Source organism: Manduca sexta, chromosome 26 (genome assembly GCF_014839805.1).
Source record: "Manduca sexta isolate Smith_Timp_Sample1 chromosome 26, JHU_Msex_v1.0, whole genome shotgun sequence".
Taxonomy (NCBI): Eukaryota; Metazoa; Arthropoda; class Insecta; order Lepidoptera; family Sphingidae; genus Manduca; species Manduca sexta.
The window spans coordinates 15,132,785-15,156,069 of NC_051140.1; the positions used below are offsets into that span (position 1 = coordinate 15,132,785).

The 23,285-nt window shown below is 32.7% G+C and overlaps 6 protein-coding genes across 6 annotated transcripts in view; 4 read left to right on the forward strand and 2 right to left on the reverse strand.

The window, feature by feature from the left end:
- Positions 1 to 38: 38 nt before the first annotated feature.
- LOC115451014 (band 7 protein AGAP004871) lies at positions 39 to 3,859 on the forward strand. The gene is made up of 13 exons (XM_037443714.1): positions 39 to 252; positions 323 to 417; positions 485 to 640; positions 712 to 809; positions 883 to 1,044; positions 1,322 to 1,487; positions 1,577 to 2,035; positions 2,114 to 2,205; positions 2,286 to 2,441; positions 2,519 to 2,616; positions 2,707 to 2,868; positions 3,208 to 3,373; positions 3,711 to 3,859. The coding sequence occupies exons 7-13, from the start codon at positions 1,867 to 1,869 to the stop codon at positions 3,807 to 3,809; spliced, it is 942 nt and encodes a 313-aa protein (XP_037299611.1). The 5' UTR covers positions 39 to 252; positions 323 to 417; positions 485 to 640; positions 712 to 809; positions 883 to 1,044; positions 1,322 to 1,487; positions 1,577 to 1,866; the 3' UTR covers positions 3,810 to 3,859.
- LOC119190718 (stomatin-like protein 3) lies at positions 207 to 1,684 on the forward strand. Its single transcript, XM_037443168.1, has 7 exons — positions 207 to 252; positions 323 to 417; positions 485 to 640; positions 712 to 809; positions 883 to 1,044; positions 1,322 to 1,487; positions 1,577 to 1,684. Exons 1-7 carry the CDS (start codon positions 207 to 209, stop codon positions 1,682 to 1,684), a joined length of 831 nt encoding a protein of 276 aa, XP_037299065.1.
- Positions 3,860 to 3,884: 25 nt separating the features above from the next.
- LOC115451015 (cuticle protein 21) lies at positions 3,885 to 6,760 on the reverse strand. Its single transcript, XM_030179207.2, has 4 exons — positions 6,622 to 6,760; positions 5,831 to 6,061; positions 5,449 to 5,622; positions 3,885 to 4,058 (listed from the first exon to the last, which is right to left on the reverse strand). Exons 1-4 carry the CDS (start codon positions 6,637 to 6,639, stop codon positions 3,966 to 3,968), a joined length of 516 nt encoding a protein of 171 aa, XP_030035067.1. The 5' UTR covers positions 6,640 to 6,760; the 3' UTR covers positions 3,885 to 3,965.
- Positions 6,761 to 10,495: 3,735 nt separating this feature from the next.
- On the forward strand, positions 10,496 to 14,967 carry LOC115451012. Its single transcript, XM_037443713.1, has 6 exons — positions 10,496 to 10,901; positions 12,291 to 12,449; positions 12,799 to 13,250; positions 13,348 to 13,528; positions 13,610 to 13,730; positions 14,282 to 14,967. Exons 1-6 carry the CDS (start codon positions 10,656 to 10,658, stop codon positions 14,926 to 14,928), a joined length of 1,806 nt encoding a protein of 601 aa, XP_037299610.1. The 5' UTR covers positions 10,496 to 10,655; the 3' UTR covers positions 14,929 to 14,967.
- Positions 14,968 to 15,319: 352 nt separating this feature from the next.
- LOC115455402 (39S ribosomal protein L47, mitochondrial) lies at positions 15,320 to 16,233 on the reverse strand. The gene has a single exon (XM_030184046.2). The coding sequence runs from the start codon at positions 16,113 to 16,115 to the stop codon at positions 15,342 to 15,344; it is 774 nt and encodes a 257-aa protein (XP_030039906.2). The 5' UTR covers positions 16,116 to 16,233; the 3' UTR covers positions 15,320 to 15,341.
- Positions 16,234 to 17,035: 802 nt separating this feature from the next.
- Positions 17,036 to 23,285, forward strand: part of LOC115451008 (bifunctional heparan sulfate N-deacetylase/N-sulfotransferase) — a 111,831-nt gene continuing 105,581 nt past the window's right edge. The window contains exon 1 of the mRNA XM_037443710.1: positions 17,036 to 17,269. The gene's annotated coding sequence lies outside the window, so the exon portion shown is untranslated. The remainder of the gene's footprint in view (positions 17,270 to 23,285) is intronic.

Consider the following 23,285-nt stretch of genomic DNA (forward strand, 5'->3'; position numbering starts at 1 on the left):
TTTGCATAAGTGTATCCTCAATATTATAAATCTATGCTCGATTTACTTATTCTGTCATATTTGTCAAATTTCATACACGTTGTTTTGAACTCTGGTTTTGAAATCATACCACTCCAACTTTAATTAAGTATTTAAAACAATACGGCCAATTGTAATAAATTTAAAATTATATTGGAAGTATTTAAAAGTGCATTCAATTATACAACATGAGTTTTCTTACGTTGGAAAAAAGATCAAAACTAAGTCTAACAGGTGTGTAAATCTGTTATTACGAAATTCAAATGCAACTGTTTATAGCTTATCTAGCAGAACATTATTCCAGAGATCAAAGAAGAAACATTGACGGAGAAAATATTCCGAATTCTCGCTGTAATGATGATAATTATATTTCCGTTGGCTTTGCTTGGTTGTTTCAGGGTAAGAATAACAAAAATTTATTGTGTCGACAACAAAAAAAATCACAATCGCAATCGTTTTGTTTTAGGTTGTAAAGCAATATAAAAGGGCAGTTATTTTACGTTTTGGAAGAGTAAGGTCGGACTCGCCGGCCGGACCTGGCATTATTTGGGTAGTTCCGTGTACAGACAACGTGCTACTCATCGATTTAAGAACTCAATCGTTCAATTTACCGCCACAAGAGGTTTAATACTTTTTATTACGTATTTCTACAAACAAGACGTGACTTACATTTAATTTATTTTCCTCTTGCAGATTCTTACAAAAGATTCTGTGACTGTTACGGTCGACGCCGTTGTTTATTTTCACGTATTGAAGCCCCTCAGCTGTTTATTAAACGTTCAATCTTACAAGTAAACAACTGTTTGTAAAATCATTTAAATGTACTGTTTTCCTGTAGCTTTAATATACTATTCTGTGTTATAGGCGAGCCACGGAGCTCATTACTATCTCGGCACTTCGAAATATACTCGGACAATACACGTTATCGGAATTGTTAACAAGTCGAGAGTCTATTAGTCGTACTGCAAGGAAGGAAATTGATAGAGTCACCAATGAATGGGGTGTTGAAATGGAACGCGTTGAAATGTGATTATGAAATCAATCATATGACATTTTTTACTTTAGATACCATAGCTTTATATTTAAAAGTCTAAACTTGAATGTAATGATAACATTGAGACTCATGTAGATTTTATGCACCGCTTACTTTCATTAACTTATTTATATTTTCTCAAATAATACGTAATTTTAGAGGCGATATCGACACTAAGTAAATTTGAGTGAACCTATCTTTATGTAGATTTTTGTTTTTAATAAGTTCATAGTAATAATACTCGTATGAACTAGCTCGTACGTATTTCAGAAAAGATGTAATATTACCATTTGAATTACAAAAGGCAATGGCAGCGGAGGCCGAAGGCACTCGACTGGCAAAAGCCAAAATAATCGAAGCGGAGGGAGAAATAAAAGCCGCCGAAAATCTTAAGGAAGCTTCAAGAATAATGATGGAAAACCCACAAGTTATGCTTGTGAGAACATTTTACGACATTTATTTTATCGTGCATAAAAATTGCTTTTATTTTTTGTGGCCTTAATAAAATACTATTTTTATTTTCAGCTTAGATATTTACAGACATTAAATTTTATAGCTTCGCAGCAAAGTACTTCGATATTTTTCCCATTTCCGCTTGAAATACCCGAGCCCTATGGGTCTTCGAGCCATTGAAATCATGTATTTGATGATAAAGCATTACTTAGAACGCTTAACATTTTTACAACGATGACCCTTTCTTACATAATGTAAAATATTATTTTTGCTAATAATTTCTGTAAAACTCTATGCTCACACTCCTTGACACTGACATTTTCTTTAAATTCAAATTCTTTTATACTGAACGCTATTAAAATATGGAAAATAAGATAATTACCGAAATACCATCTGAAGATAATCAACAGAAACCAAACGACTTAGTTATTAATACACAAAATCCAGACACAGAAAAAGGTTACATAATTAATGAAGATCGTACATCAAAAGACAGCTACCGTGGTAGACACCGTATACAAAACGTTAAAGGTAAACAAAAATAAATACCCACTTGCCAAGAAACTGCAGAATAAGCAAACAATGTATGGCCACATGTTATTTTTGCAGGGGAAGATACATGCATCGAAAAGTTCTTGGTATTACTGTCGTTACTCTTGGTAGTAATAAGTTTTCCGCTATCTCTTTTATGCATATTTGTGGTAAGATATTAGTGTCTATAACTATACCCGCTGAAAATGGTATTGCGTGTATAAAATCTAAATTTATCGCTTTGAATAAGGTGGTGCGTCAGTTTGAACGAGCAATTATATTGCGAAACGGTAAAATTCACAAAAATCAAGCTTTCGGCCCTGGATTGACCTATTATTTACCATGTGTGGATACTGTCAAATTTATTGATTTAAGAATAATTTGTTATGCAGTGCCGCCACAAGAGGTAACTCTGTAATATAATAATGATAAATGAGTATTATTTGGACTTTATATGATATTTCTCCATATATTTTCTTACAGGCATTAACTAAAGATTCCTTAACAGTGTCCGTAGATGCAGTAGTATATTACAAAGTGTATGATCCGGTGTGGGCTGTTATAAACGTTGCAGACTATGAGTAAGTAGAATCAAATACCAATACTAATGCCAGTCAATAAAACATTTCATTTAGTTTTTCTTCTTTTATTGTTTTTGTTTATTTTCGCAGCACAGCAACTCGGTACCTTGCGGCGACAACACTTCGCAACGCTCTTGGTACGCGAAAATTAACTGAAATACTTGGCGATAGACCGGCTGTGAGCAGTCAAGTTTTTATAAACATGAAACAAATGACTCGTGAATGGGGCGTTAAGGTAGTCAGGGTGGAAATGTAAGTGACTTCTACTTATTTAAAATTCTTAACGAATTGTTAGACAATGTGCAGCTTTAAGACGTGTTAAGAGAAATGCATGCAATTTTAAACTCTAGTTCCTTAATACAACCTAAATACAAGGTAATCGTCTAAACTACCAGTTAATATTTTTATTCGACCAAATTTCTTCATTAAAATATTGACCGAATATTCTTCATGAGCTTACGTAATATAGGTTCAAAGTAGTCCTAAATTGCAACAATCATTTTTAAACTCTATCTCCGCTAAATTCAATGTGGCATGGCATGTCAATGACACAACAAAAATTTATAGGATTTTACTTGATTTTAATTATAGCAAAGATATATGTCTACCACTTCAATTACAAAAGGCTATGGCAGCGGAAGCCGAATCATCGAGATTGGCGAATGCAAAAATAATTGTTGCAAAATCTGAAATCGAATCGACAAGAAATCTGCAAAAAGCTACGACACTACTCATGGACAACCCGTTATGCATGCAGGTAATAAGATTGTGCACATCTGTGCTTCTTCTACATGCTCTCAACTTACTCCAAAGTTGGGTCGACAAAATCAAGCATGTTAAAAAAGAAAGTATTTGGTTTAATTTTTAAGACTGGCCGCCAGCCCGACGTTAAACTCTAAGGAATGCATTCCTGGTCAGATATCAGAAATAAAAGCAAAACTTTTGTAAAATGTTAAACGAAAATAAACCAGCTAATCCGCATATCAAAATACACTAACTCTACACTAAGAAAACCATAACATGGCAATTTTTTTCTAATTTAATAAATTTTACATCTTTTTACGGTAACTTTTACTTTACCTTCTACTTTTCAGTTACGATATTTGCAATCTCTACACATGATATCTGGAGACAAAACGCATACCATTGTCTTTCCATTCTCTGCTGAGATGTTAAGAAAAATATTCAAGTGATTTTCTTCTCATAACATTTTACATTATATTTTTTTGTTTTTAGTTATTTTTATTACTTTATTAAATAACAACACGTTATTGAGTGACTTGTTTTATTAACGTAAAAACATAATAAATAATTCAACAAATATCAACTCTTAAAAACATTTGACAAGACTAGTACTCCCTGGATTCTTCGTTTTCTTGCTTTTGATGACCATAATGAACTGGGTGTTGCGCTTGACCCGCGGCTTTTTTGTGTACGGTCGCCTGAAAAACAATTATTTGTATTATAATTAAGATAAACTAGATTTCTTAAATTTTATAAGTATTTGTACTATTACAAAATGTTATCTTGTGTTTAGAAAACGTGTGATTACGCAGTGCCAGATGCAACAAAAAATGTACCCTAATTAAAAACGTCAAATTTGAACTACACGTAACAAAGAACTGTTTAAAGTTAAGAGATACATTAAAAATATCTGGAGATCCTAAGACAAACCATTATTATTATCTGAGAGCAGCATACATAATGGAGTTATATAACGGTTATGTTACAAAAGATATACTTATTGATCACAATGAATAGAAATACTTATTTGTGCAAACTATCGTAACGTGTTGAAATGGCAATACTGTTGACTAAAATTTCTAGAACTAACCAATGTAACTACGTACGTATTCACGTTTTATGACGCAAATATTAAATAATATGCTATTAAGTCGATGTTTTGTTTAGACATGCAATAGATGTTACCTACTAGTTTTCGACATTGTTAGTAATAGTTTATAATTTCTTAATTGCTCCCCTTAATTCATATTGGTGAAACAAATCTTTGCAACTATTTAACGAAAACCGAAATTATACCGTTGCGTCTCCTGGGTGGCCACATAGACAATCTGCAAAGGCTACTCATGTTTTTAATTGGATAGGAGTATTATCTCAACATTTATAAACAATCTACTACAGGTTTATTGTATATCATTCACATATCAAATTTGCAATGCACGTTTTAACTGAAACATTTATTTTAACAGCTAAATTACAAGTAGGTAGACTTATTAAGAGCCCGTCTACTCAAAACTAGCAGTAAAGATCTTTATAGCCAGCTGTGGAGCTAGTTCCTTCCAAACAACTATCGAATAGTCACCAAATTACGTTGTTTGCGGTTCCACCATATCGTTCTGTGGCGCGTGCCAATTCGTCTATACCACGAGTCCTTGCCTCTCTTAACGCTCTCCTGGACAGTACCCCAAGTGTGATATATTTGCAGATGGGTGGCCGAAAATATTATCAGAATGCTTGAGATTCTTTAAGCGTGCTCTGCGAGCTTAGTGTTTGAGATTGTCATTATAAGTATAAAAATATCTGTATGTTATTTTTATCTTTATCCTACTTTTATTTTTTTGCATTTGTACATAATATTTTCATAATATGTCCATTTTTGTATTTTAGAAGGAATGTAATTAGTGCAAACAATTTTAATTTAATGAAATAAATAAAAAATAGAAATAGCTGCCGTGATTATGCCCAGACGAATCATCTTATAAACGAAACGAGAGACGAACTACTTATCCTTTTTTTTGTAATTCTGGTGATTATATTTCAGTATTTTAGTCAAAACACATTAAAAGCTAGAAATCTGACACCCGTACATACCTGAAAACCATTTTTAGGATCAGCAGTATATCGAACTAAACGCAAGGAGCCATCAGGCTCTACCAGCGAATATTCTCCGTGAACTACATCGCCATCACGTTGCTCCTTGTGATTCTGCAGGTTACCAGTGTGAGGATCCTCTACACCATAAGCGTACGTGTAGTCCGGCTTAGCCTGAAACGTGAAGCGGTAATTAGATTTTCGGATGATGTAAGGCATCATGCAAACTGTTAACTTGTTTCCGAAAAAGACGCTGTAATCGCTAACACAAAAATTTGAGCTACAGAAATTTGATTCATATTTCCGAATATTCTTTATCTTGCCTTTATAATATGTTTAATCCCAAACAAAGCAATAGTTTTAATGATAGAAGATTTCTTACCACATAGTCCACTGTTTTCAAATGCGCATATTTAGCGGTGTCAGGATGAATTTTGCCGCTATTGTGATCGTATCCGTAATCGGCATGCTGTTGTGCTGGAATACCTTCTGCCGCAGGAACCTGGACTTCAATGATTTTCCCACTAACTGGCCCGCTGAATCTGTTGTATGAGTAGCCGCCAGGCGCTTTACCAGCCAGGACAGCCGACGCTGATGCAATTAATATCAAGGTCTGTGAATATGGTAAAATTTATATTACAAATTTTATTATAAAAAGGCATTTTCCACAAAACACAAAAAGTCGAATAGTTCCGTAAATACAAAAGTGATACTTATTCCTTTGTATTTTCATCACGACTTCATGGAGTTAAGTTCAAATAATAATAAGACGACCTTCACGGTCAACGGGTACTATCTCGTTACTCAATAGCCGGTGACAATGAAAACCTAAGCGGCGCCGAAGAAAGTTGAGGCTCGAGGTTTTGCTTTGAAATAAACGGGGTAATTAGTTTGCGTAATCATAAGAATAGTTTCAGGGTTTGAAGTGTTAAGACTGATTTTTGCATGTATAATAAAATAATTAATTAGAATATTATTATAAACAAGCCAATTAATTTAAACTAAACAGTTTTCAATTTTTTTTGTTTTTATATCTGCAGCTCTCTATAGATTTAAACAGAAGATAATAGTTTACTTCTGATGTTATTACTAATCTCAACAGCCTCGTCCACCAACTTAAGCAAATACAGAATTTCAAGTGCAATTCAACGATTATTTTGATTAAATTAATACCTTGTATACGGATGCCATTTTGGTAAGAGAACGTCGAGTGGTCAGCGTCTATGTTCCCGACTGGACTGATGCCTGTGCCACAGGTGTTGTGATTTTATAGCGGCCCACAAAGAATACGTGCAATCGTGAACTTGTCTCCTTCTGTTGCAGCAAACTATGAATCAATAATTTTCAATAATTTGGCACTGGCTACGCAGCCGTTGCAATATTGCGTAGGTAAGTTTCGAAAAACAATATTTATGTCTATGAATGATACGGACTTTTGTTTTTACATATTTGCATTTAAGTCCCTAATTAGGTGTTTATTGTTTATAACGTAGGAGCGGGTACCTAAAGCTCCATGAATTAAAATTAAAATTGTCAGTTACGTCTAAACTAGCACATCCTCAATTAGGGTATTAATGACCAACTTAAATCTGTCTTCATAATTTAAATAGCTATTATGAATGTTTATTTACCAATTTCTATCCGTTACATAAACTTAAGTGTATTAGGTATCTCATAGAGACATCAGAGTACCCACACTTTACACGGCTTCGTTTATTCCTACCATGATTGATAAGATTCATATCAATAGCATTAAAGGTCACACATACCAAAACTAGATAGCAGAAACAAAATGGTATGTGCCTAATTTGGAAGTTGAGCCCCGAATTTACGTTACACTAGGCCAGTGTTTCCCAATCTTTCTTAGGCCATGCCCCACCTTAACATTTCTAAAATTTTTACGCACCACATACAAAATTTTTAACCCTTAAAAATTTTTTTGTTCCCTTAAGAAATATAAATGATAAGTTTTATGAAGAAATCACTACGAAATTGTTATCAAAACATCGTAAGCAAAATTTCAAAACATATAATGAAAAACTGAAAATTGTATTTTAACTATCAAATTGCCCCCCTGTGGGGCGTGGGCCCCACGTTGGGAAACATTGCACTAGGCCATTAAGATGAAGTAGGTAAATATTTACCTATAGTTATATAAAGGTAAGTTAAACCAAACCACTCAGCTACCAGGGGCGGCTTTAGGGGAAGTAGAAACGGGCAACAGCCCAGGGCCTCGCGCCTACAGGGGCCTCGCGCGCGGTGCTTTGGAGGACTTCTTCTACGATCTTACCAAGCAAACTGTTAAAAAAAAAATCTTGCGCCGTCCGTGTATTTTTGATTTCGCCTGGGGCCTCGCGCCCACTTAGGCCGCCACTGTCAGCTACCATCTTGGCGACCAAAGTATCAGTCAGACCAACTGCAGGCCGGCAAAGTCGCCCTCACACACAAAGAATTTTTATACATAAAATATTATCGTGTGCCAGGGAATCAAGGATACCTAATTCTAAACTTAAAATTACGCGACCCTGTCACAAATTTTCAAATAGAAAGTTCAAGGACAAAAAAAAATATTGTCACGCAAAAAAAAAATTTACATATAGATTGATTTGGGGGACCGACGAACAATTACGCATAAATTATATTTATATTTTATACGCATTTGTAAGTATTCAGGTAAAACCCAGAAATACTTAATCTCTATACCAAACGACATAGTCCAATTATAAATAATTCAGTTTGACGTTTATAGTATATATATATAATAATTATAGGTACATACTAATTTTAATCTATATCTATACTTCTATACTATTATATAAAGCTGAAGAGTTTGTTTGTTTGTTTGTTTGTTTGAACGCGCTAATCTCAGGAACTACCAGTCCAAATTGAAAAATTCTTTTTGCGTTGGATAGCCCTTTGTTCGTGGAGTGCTATAGGCTATATATCATCACGCTATACCCAATAGGAGCGGGGCAGTAATGGCTAATCTCAGGAACTACCGGTCTAAACTGAAAAATTCTTTTTGTGTTGGATAGCCCTTTGTTCGTGGAGTGCTATAGGCTATATATCATCACGCTATGACCAATAGGAGCGGAGCAGTAATGACTAATCTCAGGAACTACCGGTTCGAACTGAAAAATTCTTTTTGTGTTGGATAGCTCTTTATTAGTGTAGTGCTATAGGCTATATATCATCACGCTATGACCAATAGGAGCGGAGCAGTAATGACTAATCTCAGGAACTACCGGTTCGAACTGAAAAATTCTTTTTGTGTTGGATAGCTCTTTATTAGTGTAGTGCTATAGGCTATATATCATCACGCTATGACCAATAGGAGCGGAGCAGTAATGGCTAATCTCGGGAACTACCGGTTTGAACTGAAAAATTCTTTTTGTGTTGAATAGCCCTTTGTTTTTGGAGTGCTCTAAGTTATATATCATCACGCTATGACCAATAGGAGCGGAGCAGTAATGAAACATGTTGCAAACACGGGGACAATTTATTAGTTTTGAGAGCTTCCGTTGCGTGCGCTGCGTAAACGGTTAAAGTTATGCAACAATGATGTATGACGGGATTGTTCCTCTTAAAAAGTTGTAAAAAATATATTATAAAACATAGTCCCCCGCTGCATCTGTCTGCCTGAACGTCTTAAACTCAAAAACTACCCAACGTATTAAGATGAAATTTGGTATGGAGTCAGTTTGAGACCCTGGGAAGAACACTCATGGCTCCCGTGAAACCACTACTTTTATAACGGAAAACTTTAGCCTGAAAAACTTTATAACGCGTGCGGAGCCGCGGGCAAAAGCTAGTATTCACTAAGTTTAAATATTTATACTCTTTACATAAAGTAATTTTTTCAAATTTTGCACAAAACAATTTGACACTTGTTGCAAATGTAAATATAAATAATTATTCTGTTTACGCAATTATTTACATAATTAACATGAAATTCTTCATTCAATTTTTTCATTAAAATTTTATCCTATGCGATCGCAGCGCCACCCTTAATTTCCCTGTTTTGATGGACACTTTTTGATACACTGAGACGGTGCTCCTTACCTCTACCCTCCATAGTTTCAGTGTTTCCAACGTAATAGATTTATAACTAAAGCCGGTGGTTTAGACCTCTCTTTTAGCCATGAAATATATTAGTGTTTAGTAATTTTTAGTGGATTACAAAAGTTTTTGTGAGAAATAAGTCTCACTAAAACATTTAAAAAATATTGTCACAGTACAGCTAAAATAGTAGTATGAACATAAACTTACTATAAAAAATAAGGTGCGTTAGAATCGAACGCTTTATAAAAGTATTGAACAGTGTTCGCAAATTATTTTTTTGCATTAATTCTATAGAAATTATTACAATAAATCATTAACATACTTATAGAAATATGTGAGAAAGATACCTTAAAAAGTGACCTTAGCACTTTACACAAAGTACACTTAGCTAGAAAATCTATTAAAAGCCGGAAATACTCAATAAAAATTAGTCCTAAATTTAGGGCTAAAATAAGTGTAGGGGGCTTTTTTCAGGGCCCAAAAAAATTTAGGGCTATTTTTAGAGCCATATAAATGTTTTCATTTATAACTGTTTGACTGAACAAAAAACGATTAAAAACGCAAAACGTTCAAGTTTTTCTACAAAGCATAATGCAATAATTTCAAATACACCTCACTCACTATCCACGCTTTACGTCTCAGAACAATGACAAGCATTGGTCTGAGATGCTCTATTATAATTCTCTTTGATCCTCACAACTACAGGCATGGCTTCGGCCTTTAAATTTTAATAAAACAGGGAACTTCTTTCAGTTATATTCTTAGATAAAAGAAAGAAAATAACATTGACAGTACAGGGTTTTTCTTGGGGTTTTTGCATTTGCATTTAGGGCTATTTGGGGATATTTTATCGTGAATTTAGGGCAATTTTTTAGGAGTTAGTAACCCTGACATGGGTATGTCAGGTAAAAAAAGTATAAAAGAAGACAGACTAGGCTGTATGGCTGAGAGCCTTTGCCTTCTCTTTAAGGAGTAAATAAACCAAAAAAAAATTTTAAAAAAAAGTAGACATCATACAAGTTTCAAATTTATTGCGCGAGTAGTTTTTATCGTAAAATTTTTGATCGGCTTATTCCTTGTTTGCAACCTACTACTTCTTTGAAAAACTAGTAACTTTATATCCTTAGACTTTTAAAAACTATACAATGAGCCCTAGGAAAAAAAGAAAGATAGTAAGCCAAAATAAAAGGAAAAACAACACAAAAGAAGGAGCAAGTAAAAGATTAAAGACTAATACAAAGAAAGAAGATGATTTACAAGCTATAAGAAGAGAGAACTTCGTCAGCGCTTGTAAACAAGTTTCCTTCAAAAGCTGTTCCGACCACCGCTCAAGATTATTGTTGATTTACGCACCAGCTTGCATCAAAAATGGTGTATGTAAACATAATAATGTAAGTTGTTTATATTTCTTTAAAATTATCAGTTTACTCAATAATGTCTAATACAGATTGTTAGGTAAATTTGTAGTCTGCCTGTTTTCATCATATTTTATTGCGTGTTTCACCACCATCACAACCACCATTCCTAAGATATTCTCAATAAATATGATAGAAAATAAAAGTGTAGTTTGAACATCCACCTAAATCACTCCATAATATAATATGCATAATGAGTCCTACTGGGTAACAGTATTCTTGTTCCAATTATCATGTCACTGATTTTCTGATGATTATAAATATTTGTAGCCAAATAGCGCAACATGTAATTCCATATTAAACTGAATAAAACATTAAAAGACCATGCACATAAAACCTTAGTGTAATGGAATATTTCAAAGCCTTGATTGGTGCCCAGCAAGAATTTTGAAGTTATAATGTTACAACCTTACACAGATGGCAGGAAAATAGCAATGTTGAGATGTTAGTAAACTTTGCCTTTAAAGATAACCTAGTGATCTTGGACACCAAATTTAAGTAAAGGAAGAAGTGTCACAGTATGTGATGCAGTTTATCTTGACTAAAAATCACAAAGTTTCAAAGACATACAATTTATACATAACTTCAACATTAATTCCATCTATTAAATGTTAAGAGAAAACTTCAATTCAAAGCAAAGAAGAGCTCTTGTAAAAAACTTCTATGGTTCACAGAAAAAATCGTTATATGACTTTAAAGAAACTGGTACCAATCTATGGTATCTACTACATTATTACGAAAACCAATAAAAACAACTTATGACTCAAGAAAAGTATGATAATATGGAATGAACATTCAAATCAAATCAAAAGATAGTATACAAATTTAAAATTATACATACTAACATATATTGGTGAGTTACTTGAAGAAAGTAGAATCCTAATAAACTACGAAACTAAAACAATGCACACAAAGACAGAGGCCCTAAGCAAAATCCATAGACAAAAATATAAGACAAGAGAAAAACTACAAAGGGTTACAAATAATAGATCATATAAGTAAATCAAGTGGAATAAGGAAATTTAAAAAAATATTAAACAATAACAGAGAGTTACTTCCAAAACTAAAAAACTAAACCAGGTATGACAACACAAAAAGATCTGATATGCGCACCATAGCTGCTGAGTTCTATGAAACTCTACATAAAGCAGGTTGACACGACAAGATATTGACATCCACAACAACACACCAGAGATACCAGTTAAAGAAGTTAAAATAGCAATTGAGACACAAAAGAAAGACAAATCCCCCATCCCAACAACAAAATAAATGAACTCTTATTATACAACAAATGATTTACTGCAACAGCACTAACAAAAATATTTAATGATGTTCTAATACTTTAAATTTCCTTTATATTTCCAGACAGGCTCACAGCAAATGCCTGTGTATGCTGAAGAAGCATTTAAAATAGAAACTAAGACTAACTTGTGGCTGGAAGCTTTGGAAGTATGCCAGTTATGTATAACACCAGTACAGTACCTGTCTGCAAATGTTTTGAAAGAAGTTGTGGAAATTATACTGGTAATGTATTTATTTTAAAATTATTTTGTTCACAGGAATCTAAGAGTTCATTGCAGACATATGAAACCAAAGTACTAAAGCTATTTTGATAAAAAATCTATGGGACCAGTCTGGAGGTATATTCCTCCCAAATCAGTTTATAAATGATCAAGTTCTGAAGTAACAAACATAAAAATAAAAAAGTACATGTCGAATTTGTAATTGCCTCCTTTTTTTTAATTGCTTAAAAATACTTCTGCAATTAAATTTACAATTATTTTGCCAATTTATTATTGTTTTTCCTTTTTTCATTCATAACTTACAGTATGTAGGTACAGTGATTACATAACATAACAATATTTATTTTCAGAATGCACATGATGATGATTTTGGTGGATGTGCAGCAAGAGCCGTAATAGACAAATGCCAACAAATACTGTTCAATAATTTTACAACCCACACTCCATGCATTTCAAAAACTATAAGGAAATGCTATGAGAAATTCTTAACATCTCCCATGGACCTTAGAGAAAAGACATTCACAAATCGTAATGAGTTTGAATGTAATAAAGGCATTGTAAAATACTGCATAAATAGATTAGAATATGAAATTAGTTCTGAAAGTAAAGATGGACCCTTCATAGACAAATATAAACACATTCCTGAGACTATGCAAGAATCTGTACAAGGTTTGCATTGGCAAAAAGAGAAATTTGAAATATATGAACTGTTAAACAGAACAGAAAGAATAGAGAGACTTATGGCTGTATTAGAAAGTATTGTTGAATTACTGCAAATTGATTTGGCTATTTGGCGTTCAAAGTTAGTACAAAACATAAATGATAAATAATTACAAATGGTTGATATATGAGACAATTATTTAAAAAATACTTAAATATTTGTGCACAAAATGTTGCAGATATAAAAGTAACTTGGGTCTTCACATCATGGGATCTCACAAACCATTAATTACAACCTTATTATGGTCAGACAATGTTGTGTACACAGGCGCTATAACTTACAACTGCCGCCAAATACTTGAAATCTTTGCAAACATGGTCCATTTAAAATATCCAGAAAATCACATAAAAGTAATGATGGTAAGTTTAGAAATAAATTCAATGATTTTGCATATATGCACAAAACTGTTTCATAATTAATAAACATATTTTTATTTTCAGACTTTGTTTAATGCAATAGTTCAAACATTTTATATATGTGAAACAAATTCTGATAAGGACTATCCGAACATTGGACATTATTGCAGAATATTTGCAAAAGATTTTTACAAAATCATTTCAGGTATGGAATAATAGCATTGACTTTCTTCAATTTCGTTGTAACACTGCTATTACATTTCTTTTAATAATATACAATAAAATTGTACTGTAGAATTTCGCTTCATTATACCACTAAAACAAAAATGTATACAATGTGTAATGAAAATGTATTCTTTCATATCTTGTGAGTGGGAAATTTAACTAGACATTAACCAATAGCTGCTTCTGGGTCTGTCTAAGATTTCTGAGTATATGCTAATGATTGAATATAATATAGAAAAACCACATAAAAAAGTCAAGCTCCCAAATACATGGTAAATAAATGTATTTACAATCTTATATATTAACTGGTGTATAACATTTACAGACATTAAAGAGATCCTATGTTAGTAGTAACCAGAGCTGCAAACTGAAATCATGCTTGGCTTGAAATATATATATTTTTTTGCATAGGCTACTAAAAGCCATGAAGTTAGCATCCTCATTTGTAAAATCTGTTAAAAGTAAAAATAAATATATATTATGTTTCTTTTAATGCATTTTACTGTAATTTTTAACTTATTACTTTTCCAGCAAAACCTCAAGAATCTATTATAAGGATATTGGAACATATCCAACCAACCTTTATGCAGTACTTAATTGGATTGCTGCACATCCAGAATCTTCTATCTACTAATGAAGATTGTATTATTAAAATTCTAACACACTTTTTGAATGAAGCACTTTGGAAAAACTATGAAGAGAGTGACAATGAGATACAGTTTTCAAAAAAACTATTTATCAAACCAAAAGAAATTGAAAATAAATTGGCATATCTTTCCAATAAATGGGATAGATTGCTAAAAGAAAATTATTGTGTGGAGCTATCATATCCAAAATTGTCTCCACATCTTGAAGAAGATTCTGAACCTGATATAAATAGTATAGTGCATGCTATGTACATTACTTTAGAGGCCTACTTAGATGCTTACAGTGTGCAAGATGTTCAAGAGATATGGGAATCATTGAATGAGCAGTCTACAAATGATGATGATACTAACAGAACATTGCATAACATTGAAGCTAATGAATACTCAGTGACAGAAGATTTTATTAAAAAATATAGGGGCATTTACCAAAAGAATGAAGAACTAAAGTTGACATTTCAGGATCTTAAGAATCGTAGTGAACTACCAAGTGTTATGACAGTGTTTGAAAGAATAAGTTTATTGGGGTTATAGCACAGTAAGATTTTTATGATTATTAAAAGAAAAGTTGGACTTTTGTGTATTACTGGATATTTATAAGATACCTTTGTACATAATTTAGAATACAGATGCATCTAATTTATTATTAGCCGGGTGGATACTCAAATGAAACAAGAAAATTGTCATAAGAGACAATGGAAATTTCCTTCTTTTATAATTAATTATATTTTTATTAAATATTACCAGGTCAAATTAACTATGATGACTCACATAGCCCAATTCATTGTTTCCAACTCAAATATACATTATTTATCAAGATATAGGGCCTATGCATCAAAAGTATTGCAAAATTAAATATGACCAAACTACACACTATACTCTTACATTATACCCCTTCCAAAAAGTGGTCAAAATAAAAGAAACATTTCTACATAAGTTTTTATTTTCTAAAACCTAGGGGCAAAATGTCCTCGTGACTTCTTACTGCGTTTTGCTTTCTCAAGATCCACAGTAGGATACTGAGCTTTCAATGTTTCCATGTCTATATTGGGGAACCGTTTCAACAAATGCTGCACATGATTAAAATCCCTGTTGCGAGCTTTTCTCTCTTCGTTTCGTAATTTCTCACTGTACAACCTTCTGAACTTCTTTACTGCCATGCTATTAATGAAACCATGGTCTAAATATGGCTTAACCCAACGTGTGTTCATAAATTGTGGTAGGTGGTATTCGGATGGTTGATATTTCTCTTCTAAGCCTATAAGGTTTACAACATCCTCAACAGGTCTCTCACCAGTTTCACCTGTTTCGAGTTTGTAATAAGCGACATTGCGTTCTCGGATTACTGTTTCAATATTGTCCATGGACTCTTGGACCTTATCAATTCTTTCAGGATTCGGAAACGAGTGCATTTTCTGTTTGTATTCTTCTTCCATAGTGTACAACATGTTACGTTCCTTTAATAATACAAACCACAATTTGTGTAAATCTGAATTAGATTTTATTCTCAACTCATCTAGTCTCCAAGATCTTCCAACTCTTATGTTATTTTCGTTCCAATTTTTCTTATTGTCAAAAAAATCCATCAAGTCCTGCATTTGGTTTGTTGTGTGTATATATCTTCTAATTACAGGGGCAGCGGCAGCGTTTATGCAATTTTGTGAGCGAAGGTAAAGTATTGGAATATTTCGAAACACATTTCCGATAAGTGAAGAATTCATTATACTATAAATTGTATTCAAAACCAATGCGAAAATTTATTTTAGTAATTTTTAGGTTATAAATTGTATAATCTAAATTTCTCAACTGACGTCTGGCAGCTGTCTAAATTCACCATAGAAGCAAAAATATAAAATTGAGAAACAATAGAGAAACATGTAAAGGTATCTCTTTGCACTAGAGCTACAGCGCCATCTTAAATATAGAACTCGTAAATATCTTGAAATTAGAAATTTTATAAAAAAAATATTAAGGAAACAATCAGTATTACAATAACAGTATGTGGTTGATAGCTCGTAGTAGAAAATAATTCCTAATAAATAATTTGATAGATATTAAAGTTTTAAAAAAATTATACAGTGTTAAGGTGGATAAATTATTTTGTAGTCACTAGATGTCAGTAGTCGGTTCACGTTTCTTTTTGCACAGTCGCGACATGATAGAAATTTGAATATAATTTTTACTGCTACGTATAACCTAAACATTTTATTGGTGCTAGGTAATGGCATGTAGAAAACTTTTAACTAAAGTACTTGAAAGTGGCGGGACCTGGTGAAAAAAGTTTCATTACAAATGTAAGTTGCGTATATGGACAAATAAAAGATTGCACATTCCTTTTTATTGTTTTTTATTTTTGATTTACATGTAAATAAATAATAAAAATTATGGTAAGTACGTTATTAAAGAAAATATGAACAAAAGTCTCTTTCGATCATAAATGTTTGGTTTCGATTTGAGTAATAACATCGTTTATATAAAAGTATGGATAATATTTACGTATCAATATCTATAATTAATATTTTATACTTATTTAAATATAGTTCAAGTATAATTTATAATTCTTTACAAAAAATTTTAAAAAAATGTTTATACAATAAATAACTACCTGTTTGTATTTTGACGTTTTGAAATAGCAATAACTAAACGATGTAGGAAAAGTTTAATGTCGTGGTGTAGGTTGTAAGTGGTTGTTGGACGTATTTTTGTTTAATATCATGGGTATAAGTTGACAAAACAGCCTAAAAAGTGAAAACATTTCAGCGATGTTAAAGATTACTAGACTACGTTAAGTGTTTTAGTGAAGGAAATTGCCTGTTTTTGTGAAATGCACTTTGTGTTTTGTGCGCCAGTCATTGTAGAAGAAGCTTATTGAAAGGTAAAAACAATAACTGAACTCGTCTTTCGATTTCCTTCAAAAGTTTTGTTTGACTGTTAGCGCATTTGTTCCGTAATGCTGTGTCTTTGAATATTAATTCCCATATATATTTCTATGAAAGTTTACAAATTTCGAAATATTTAAAATAATTACATATATTTATGAAAATATCTTTGATAAATGTATAAGTAACCTGTAAGATTTTTTTGGTTACATTTTACATGATAATACATTTAATTTCCTTTATAAGTTGAACAGTTTATAATAAATTATAACCTTAATAATTTATTGTTCTGTAAGCCTAGCTGTCAACAAGTATGGTATAGTAAACATAAAGTGAACTTGAAGCTTCACCTATAATTGCATTACCGAAGTATTACCAACAGACACTTAATAGTAAATGTACTTAATATCATTCTACAAATATGTGAAGCAGATTCCTAGTCCAGGAGTAATATTTAACAGCAAGCAATGCTTGTGTTCATTGCTTGCAGTTAAAAATTAGTTATTGTATGTGAATAGTTAATAAACAACTATTGATCTTTTATTTATAATTTTTTTGGTTATGTATGTATTATTTTAAAGTGTTTATAATAATCACACTGTGTAAATTCTCTATGTCTCTGCTTATAAAACAAAACTGAATACTTTATAACATAAAAGTTTAAAAAATTGAGAAGTTAGTTCTATTGATTCAGTCAGAACGGTCATTTTATAAATAAATATATCTATATTTTAATGAAAATAAATATTTATTATCAGTATTTTTTGGGTAAACATTTATAAAGGTGTAAACTAAAACATTTTGCGGTGACAAAACTTCTAAGACCATTGAAATTGATAATAGTCATGGTGTTTTATTTGTTTGTATGTGTTTTATCTCCATTACCACATCTAATTAATAATTAGACACAACAGTAGATAGACATTATATTAAATATATATCATAAGAATTATATATTGACTATGTAGTATATATTTGTGGAAGCTCAGGGCAGATACATTTGTTTGACTCTTTGCTGTCTGATAAATTAACTATGATACAGACATATTTCCCAGGGATATAGAAGGATTGATGTCAGTAGGCTAATAAAAAACAATACCTTTGATCTTTGTGTACTAAACAATATATTGGACAGATAATGATAGTGGTATGTGATATGTTTGATGACAAATGGGTCAAAATATATAAAATATGTAGAATATATTTTAGATTACAATAATCTCAGGCTTGTTTTATATACTGTCCCACTGTTGGGCGCAGGCTTTTTCCTATTACTGCTTAGTCCATGTTGGCATAGGGCGGATTGGCAGACTTCACATATGCCCAAAATTCCTATAAAAAAGTTCTTAGATATGCATGTTTTTTAACAGTGCTTTCCTTCACCTTTAAAGCAAGTGACAAATTCACAAAGAATACACATATAACTTTGGAAAAGTCAGAAGTGTCTACCCTTGGGTTTTTTAACCTGCAGACATTTATCTCGACAGTCCATTCCATTCTTAACTAGGATATATCTACTTATTATAATTTCAATATTACATAGAACAATATCCAGTTGTGTACTGTTATGCAGTTCTTTTTTATTTTAAGTTTTGTATAGTACTGTTGTTGTTAAGGGTAGCTGTATCACTGACCATTTGGCGAGCTGCATGCCTGTCTCATTTACAGTTGCAATAAAAAAGAAAATCATTAACACAAACAATTCCAAAAAAAATACAGGTGGGTTGCTGACCACTGAGAAAAGAAAATTAGATAGTGTATTTTTTTTTGTGTGATAGTGTCACTATACCACTCAGGCAACCAAATAATTTATGGTGTTAATATATATTTTTTTATTTACTAGCATTTGCTTGTGGATTTGGTGGTGGTACCTACCCAGGCAGACTCTCACATGTAAGAGACCTACAACCAGTCTATATCATACCCAGGGTTTTAAACTATCTCCATATCAAATTTCATCAAAATCCATTTGTTAGAGTTTATTGCGTGTAGACAGACAGATTCAGCATGAGACTCTTATAATATGTATGTAATTTTTCATATTGCATGAAAACATATTCGTATGTTTATGAAACATTAACATTAGTTGGCTCTAATACTTACACAAATCTAGGTGAACTTGTGTAATACATAAATACATCAAATCAATTACGTCTTTGGCGTATTTCTTATGAAATCAGAAAAGCAGTGGGTTTTCAGGTGCTCTATCGCCCTGTCTTCATTGGCCCGCCGATCGAATTACACCATATACGTCAAATAAATTAACTGTTTTGTGCACGGTCATTACGCGGCACTGGCTGTGACTTGCGACTCTAGAACGTAAATTACTATCTTCCTCGTTGATTTGGCTCCCTGGCAAGGCTATAAACTTTTTTTATACAGGATGCCTTTGACGCCACCTGACGCGATTTTTGCAATGCTAAGAGAATTCTTGCGCTTATCTACGCCACGGTCGCAGTAATCATTGCAAATTGCTTATACATATTTAAAGCCTGGCCTCGTTTTGGATCTATATTATGTTTTCGTCAAAATTATTAAAATTTTGAGTGCTTTGGTAAATTTAACTAACATGCATGTTATGAATAATTGTTTACAATTTCCTTTCCCAACTCGAATTCTGACGTAATATTTATGTAATTTATAACAAAACAATTCGTACCAGTGCGGTCAGTGTGATGCAAATAATATAGAGCAACTGTGAAAACATGCAAGCAGTCTGAATGAATCATAAAGCAAGAAGCCATAGATTAATGGTATGACATCATTAAACTTTAGTTAATCGAGAGCCCATGACGCAATCGAAGAAAATCCGTACAGTGATCTAAACGACACGTACACATATTAAATTAGGCATTCGATTCTCGATGCGTGTTCAATTTATTGGTCGGATATATAATTTATTACAACGAAGTAATGTTTAGTATGATTGTCACGTCCCACTTACTATATCTGTCATCAACGCGCCATGTACTTACACTGGATCATCATATAGAATAGTTGATTAAATCAGGCGCCGTCGCATTGTTTAGGCGGGGAGTGCATTATCTCACATGCTTGTCAGTCACACGCTAGTCGGCAGTCGCGTGTGACGTGAGACATCTCGGTTTGCGTCGTCTGCGTCGTGCCCGAAGCAATGGAGATGCCATTGTATTCATACAATATCTAACCGTAGTTAATGGCATCTCAGATGTCTGCTAGAGCTCAGTAAATACGTCTTTTACTAAAAGATATTTAACGATCATCTCGTTATCCCCATTCCTCGCTTTACTCGATTAAAATTCATTTTAAACTTCGTTACTTTATTCATATTTACCTTTTCCATTCGTTAAGTACATATTTTAAATAATATTATACTAATGAAACCGAAATATCGAAAGTAATTACTATAGTTTTTCTTTTGCAGACAAACTATGAAAGTTTATAATTGTAAGCTTAGTTCAAACACCAGTACTTTTAATAAATTTTATTGTATATTTTACAAAGTTTTCATAATTTACAAACTCATACAGTAAACATTTTGGTGAACAACTTTCGCCTCTACATGGGCCTTTTAATTTAACGTAAAAATCTGAATAGATTGTTACGGATAATATAATAATTTAGCAGTTCCTAAGCGTATTTCGAGAATTTCTTGGTGCGTTTTTCATAGGGACAGAGATCAAAGCCTTCAAGAAGAATATAGGCACTCATTCCGTAGTATTTGTTAAAGGCCTACATTCCATACTGGCTTATGGTTTTCCATTTTCTGTAATGAATTCGTAATGTTGACATTTATAATCCCATTAGATTAAATTCTAATGTACGATAGCCATGCCACAGTTGTTTATATGTGCTTTAATACTACAAGTTATAGATTAATCAGAGATATTACACATTACTTTAAGAAATACCTACTAAATCTATACATTATGTCGAATTCGAAGACTGTTTTAAAAGGCCATTCGTTGACTTTACCTTTTTTAAAGTAATAGGGGACCGGCCTATGCTCGATTTTGTACATTATTCTATATGTAATGGTTAATAATACGAAAAAGAAGCACTCCTGCGAAAACTGCATAAATATTGCTTAAAAAATGAGCGAGTAATTCATATTTAAAATATTGTAACGTGCCGAAGTGGGCGCGATGTGGGGATATCGCTTCATCTCTTTCTGTTGCACGTGTCGTAATTCCAGATGACGTCACATGTGGGTATTTCGTCTCTTTTCTGTTTCTTGTTAATTACCCCTTCTACTGAAATTCAAAGACTTATAACTTGCTGATTTTTTACCGGATTTCAATAATTCCTTCTGTGTTATAATTTATATTATTTCAATATTTGATAACAGTAAAGAACAAAAATGAGTCCGGTACCCTATTTTAAGATAAATATACAGTTTTACTATGTTCTTCGAGCATATTATGATTGGCTCGTCCAGTTACACCATAGTATCTACTTATTATGCTATCCTAATTTTAACATCATATTTTTTATTCTATTAGCACGTTCACTACGTTTTTATTTGTAAATCATTTGAATAGTCAAGGCTTTCTCATTTATTCAGTAATACATACTTGTTAAGTAGAATTTTCCGCTTGATTGCATGACATTGTTGACATGTGAAAAGACAGTAACAAATTAGTTTTTATTTTCACTTCATAAAATTAATGTAGTTTCCTCAACTGGTTACTTGTAAAATATCGGTGCTTGTAAAGTAAAAGGTCACGGGCAGTTAGTATTTTTCCCGCTTGTACTCACCGCACGATAATTGCGTATGTAGGTAATCATTCGGTGACCGCTTTATTCTAGAGAGGTCACACGTTATCTAAAACAGCTGTCCGCCGCACTCGCCCTACAATGGACTCGTTTGCGTCCGCATCGTTGTAATATTGTTTGTAATTTAAAATATCGGGCCATGTTGGCGGTTGGCATGGTGTGGCGGTTTATTTTCCAGCTCAGTTGTAGAGTTATCCGAGGTGTATTGTTGCGTTGATTAGATCAGGGAAGCTTTGTTCCGAGTAGAATGGCCGGCTTCACGCCGCTATCGTCCGTCGGCCGCAAGCCCCCGCGCCCGCACGCGACGTGTTTCGTGAGTTTGTGACCGCACTCCACACTTACCTGTTGTTAGACGAGCCTTCTGTTGACGACCGCGCCGCACTTTAACGTCTCGCACGTTCGTTTTTCTCAACACGGTACGCTTTATTAATGTAAATGAACTTAACCCGTTTACAAAAGTTTTGGTTGACTTTATACCAAAATACCAAAACGAAAACATAATATCAGTTTTAAAAATAAATCCAATTTGACACGGATACTCGAAGATGGTGAGCAAAATCCGGCTAAAAAATCGGGACACGGTTGAAAGGGCGTTAACAATACGCTAATGGCTTATGTTTGCGAGGACTGTCCTTGCCAGCTTTCCAACAGGCTCTATTATAACAGTGGGCCCCTGTGCGCTGAATTGGCTAAATGTTTTGTGCTAGCGAAAAGATTTAAGATGACGGTGAAATTGTTAAGAAAATTGATCATTTCCAGTCGAATAAGTTGCCCTTGTTATTCTCAATTTGGCTGCCTTGTTTTATTGTTTTCAGATTGATTGTGCATTATAAATTTTATTTTGTAAACAAGGAGCCTTATCACTTGCTACGTCAATGAATGCGTTTGTTTCTTATGTTTTAATATGGTATTTTACTTTTTATATGTAATTTATATTTATGTAATAACTTATAAATGAAAATAACACATAGTAAGCTCTTTATGAAACAAATAAGCGTTTGTAGGAAATTTAAAAGAAATAGTTTTTATTAATAGCTTTCTTATTTTTAAAATATTTATTTGGAATTCATATCTTGGGGCTATAATTACCTAGATGAGAAAATTCGGCTCTCGTTTAATTATATGTAAATTATAAGGAACATTGTTGATGCTAAAATTGCTAATTTCTTTTTACATTGATTTATTCAACATAAATACATAATAACTGGAATGCGTCATTATGTTATGATATAAAAATAAGTTATTTTTTCATTGAAC

Bases quoted from the DNA above. Each gene is read 5' to 3' on its own strand.
- LOC119190718 (XM_037443168.1), top strand. From the start codon at position 207: ATGAGTTTTCTTACGTTGGAAAAAAGATCAAAACTAAGTCTAACAG. The intron at 810-882 runs GTAAACAACTGT...TCTGTGTTATAG, and splicing joins TTAAACGTTCAATCTTACAA to GCGAGCCACGGAGCTCATTA. The intron at 1,488-1,576 runs GTGAGAACATTT...TTTTATTTTCAG, and splicing joins AAAACCCACAAGTTATGCTT to CTTAGATATTTACAGACATT.
- LOC115451014 (XM_037443714.1), top strand. From the start codon at position 1,867: ATGGAAAATAAGATAATTACCGAAATACCATCTGAAGATAATCAACAG. The intron at 2,869-3,207 runs GTAAGTGACTTC...TTTTAATTATAG, and splicing joins AAGGTAGTCAGGGTGGAAAT to CAAAGATATATGTCTACCAC. The intron at 3,374-3,710 runs GTAATAAGATTG...TCTACTTTTCAG, and splicing joins ACAACCCGTTATGCATGCAG to TTACGATATTTGCAATCTCT.
- LOC115451015 (XM_030179207.2), bottom strand. The intron at 5,623-5,830 runs GTAAGAAATCTT...TTCACGTTTCAG, and splicing joins TGAAAACAGTGGACTATGTG to GCTAAGCCGGACTACACGTA. The intron at 4,059-5,448 runs GTATGTACGGGT...ATTGTTTTTCAG, and splicing joins ATCCTAAAAATGGTTTTCAG to GCGACCGTACACAAAAAAGC.
- LOC115451012 (XM_037443713.1), top strand. From the start codon at position 10,656: ATGAGCCCTAGGAAAAAAAGAAAGATAGTAAGCCAAAATAAAAGGAAA. The intron at 10,902-12,290 runs GTAAGTTGTTTA...TTATATTTCCAG, and splicing joins GTGTATGTAAACATAATAAT to ACAGGCTCACAGCAAATGCC. The intron at 13,731-14,281 runs GTATGGAATAAT...TTACTTTTCCAG, and splicing joins TTTTTACAAAATCATTTCAG to CAAAACCTCAAGAATCTATT.
- LOC115455402 (XM_030184046.2), bottom strand. From the start codon at position 16,115: ATGAATTCTTCACTTATCGGAAATGTGTTTCGAAATATTCCAATACTT.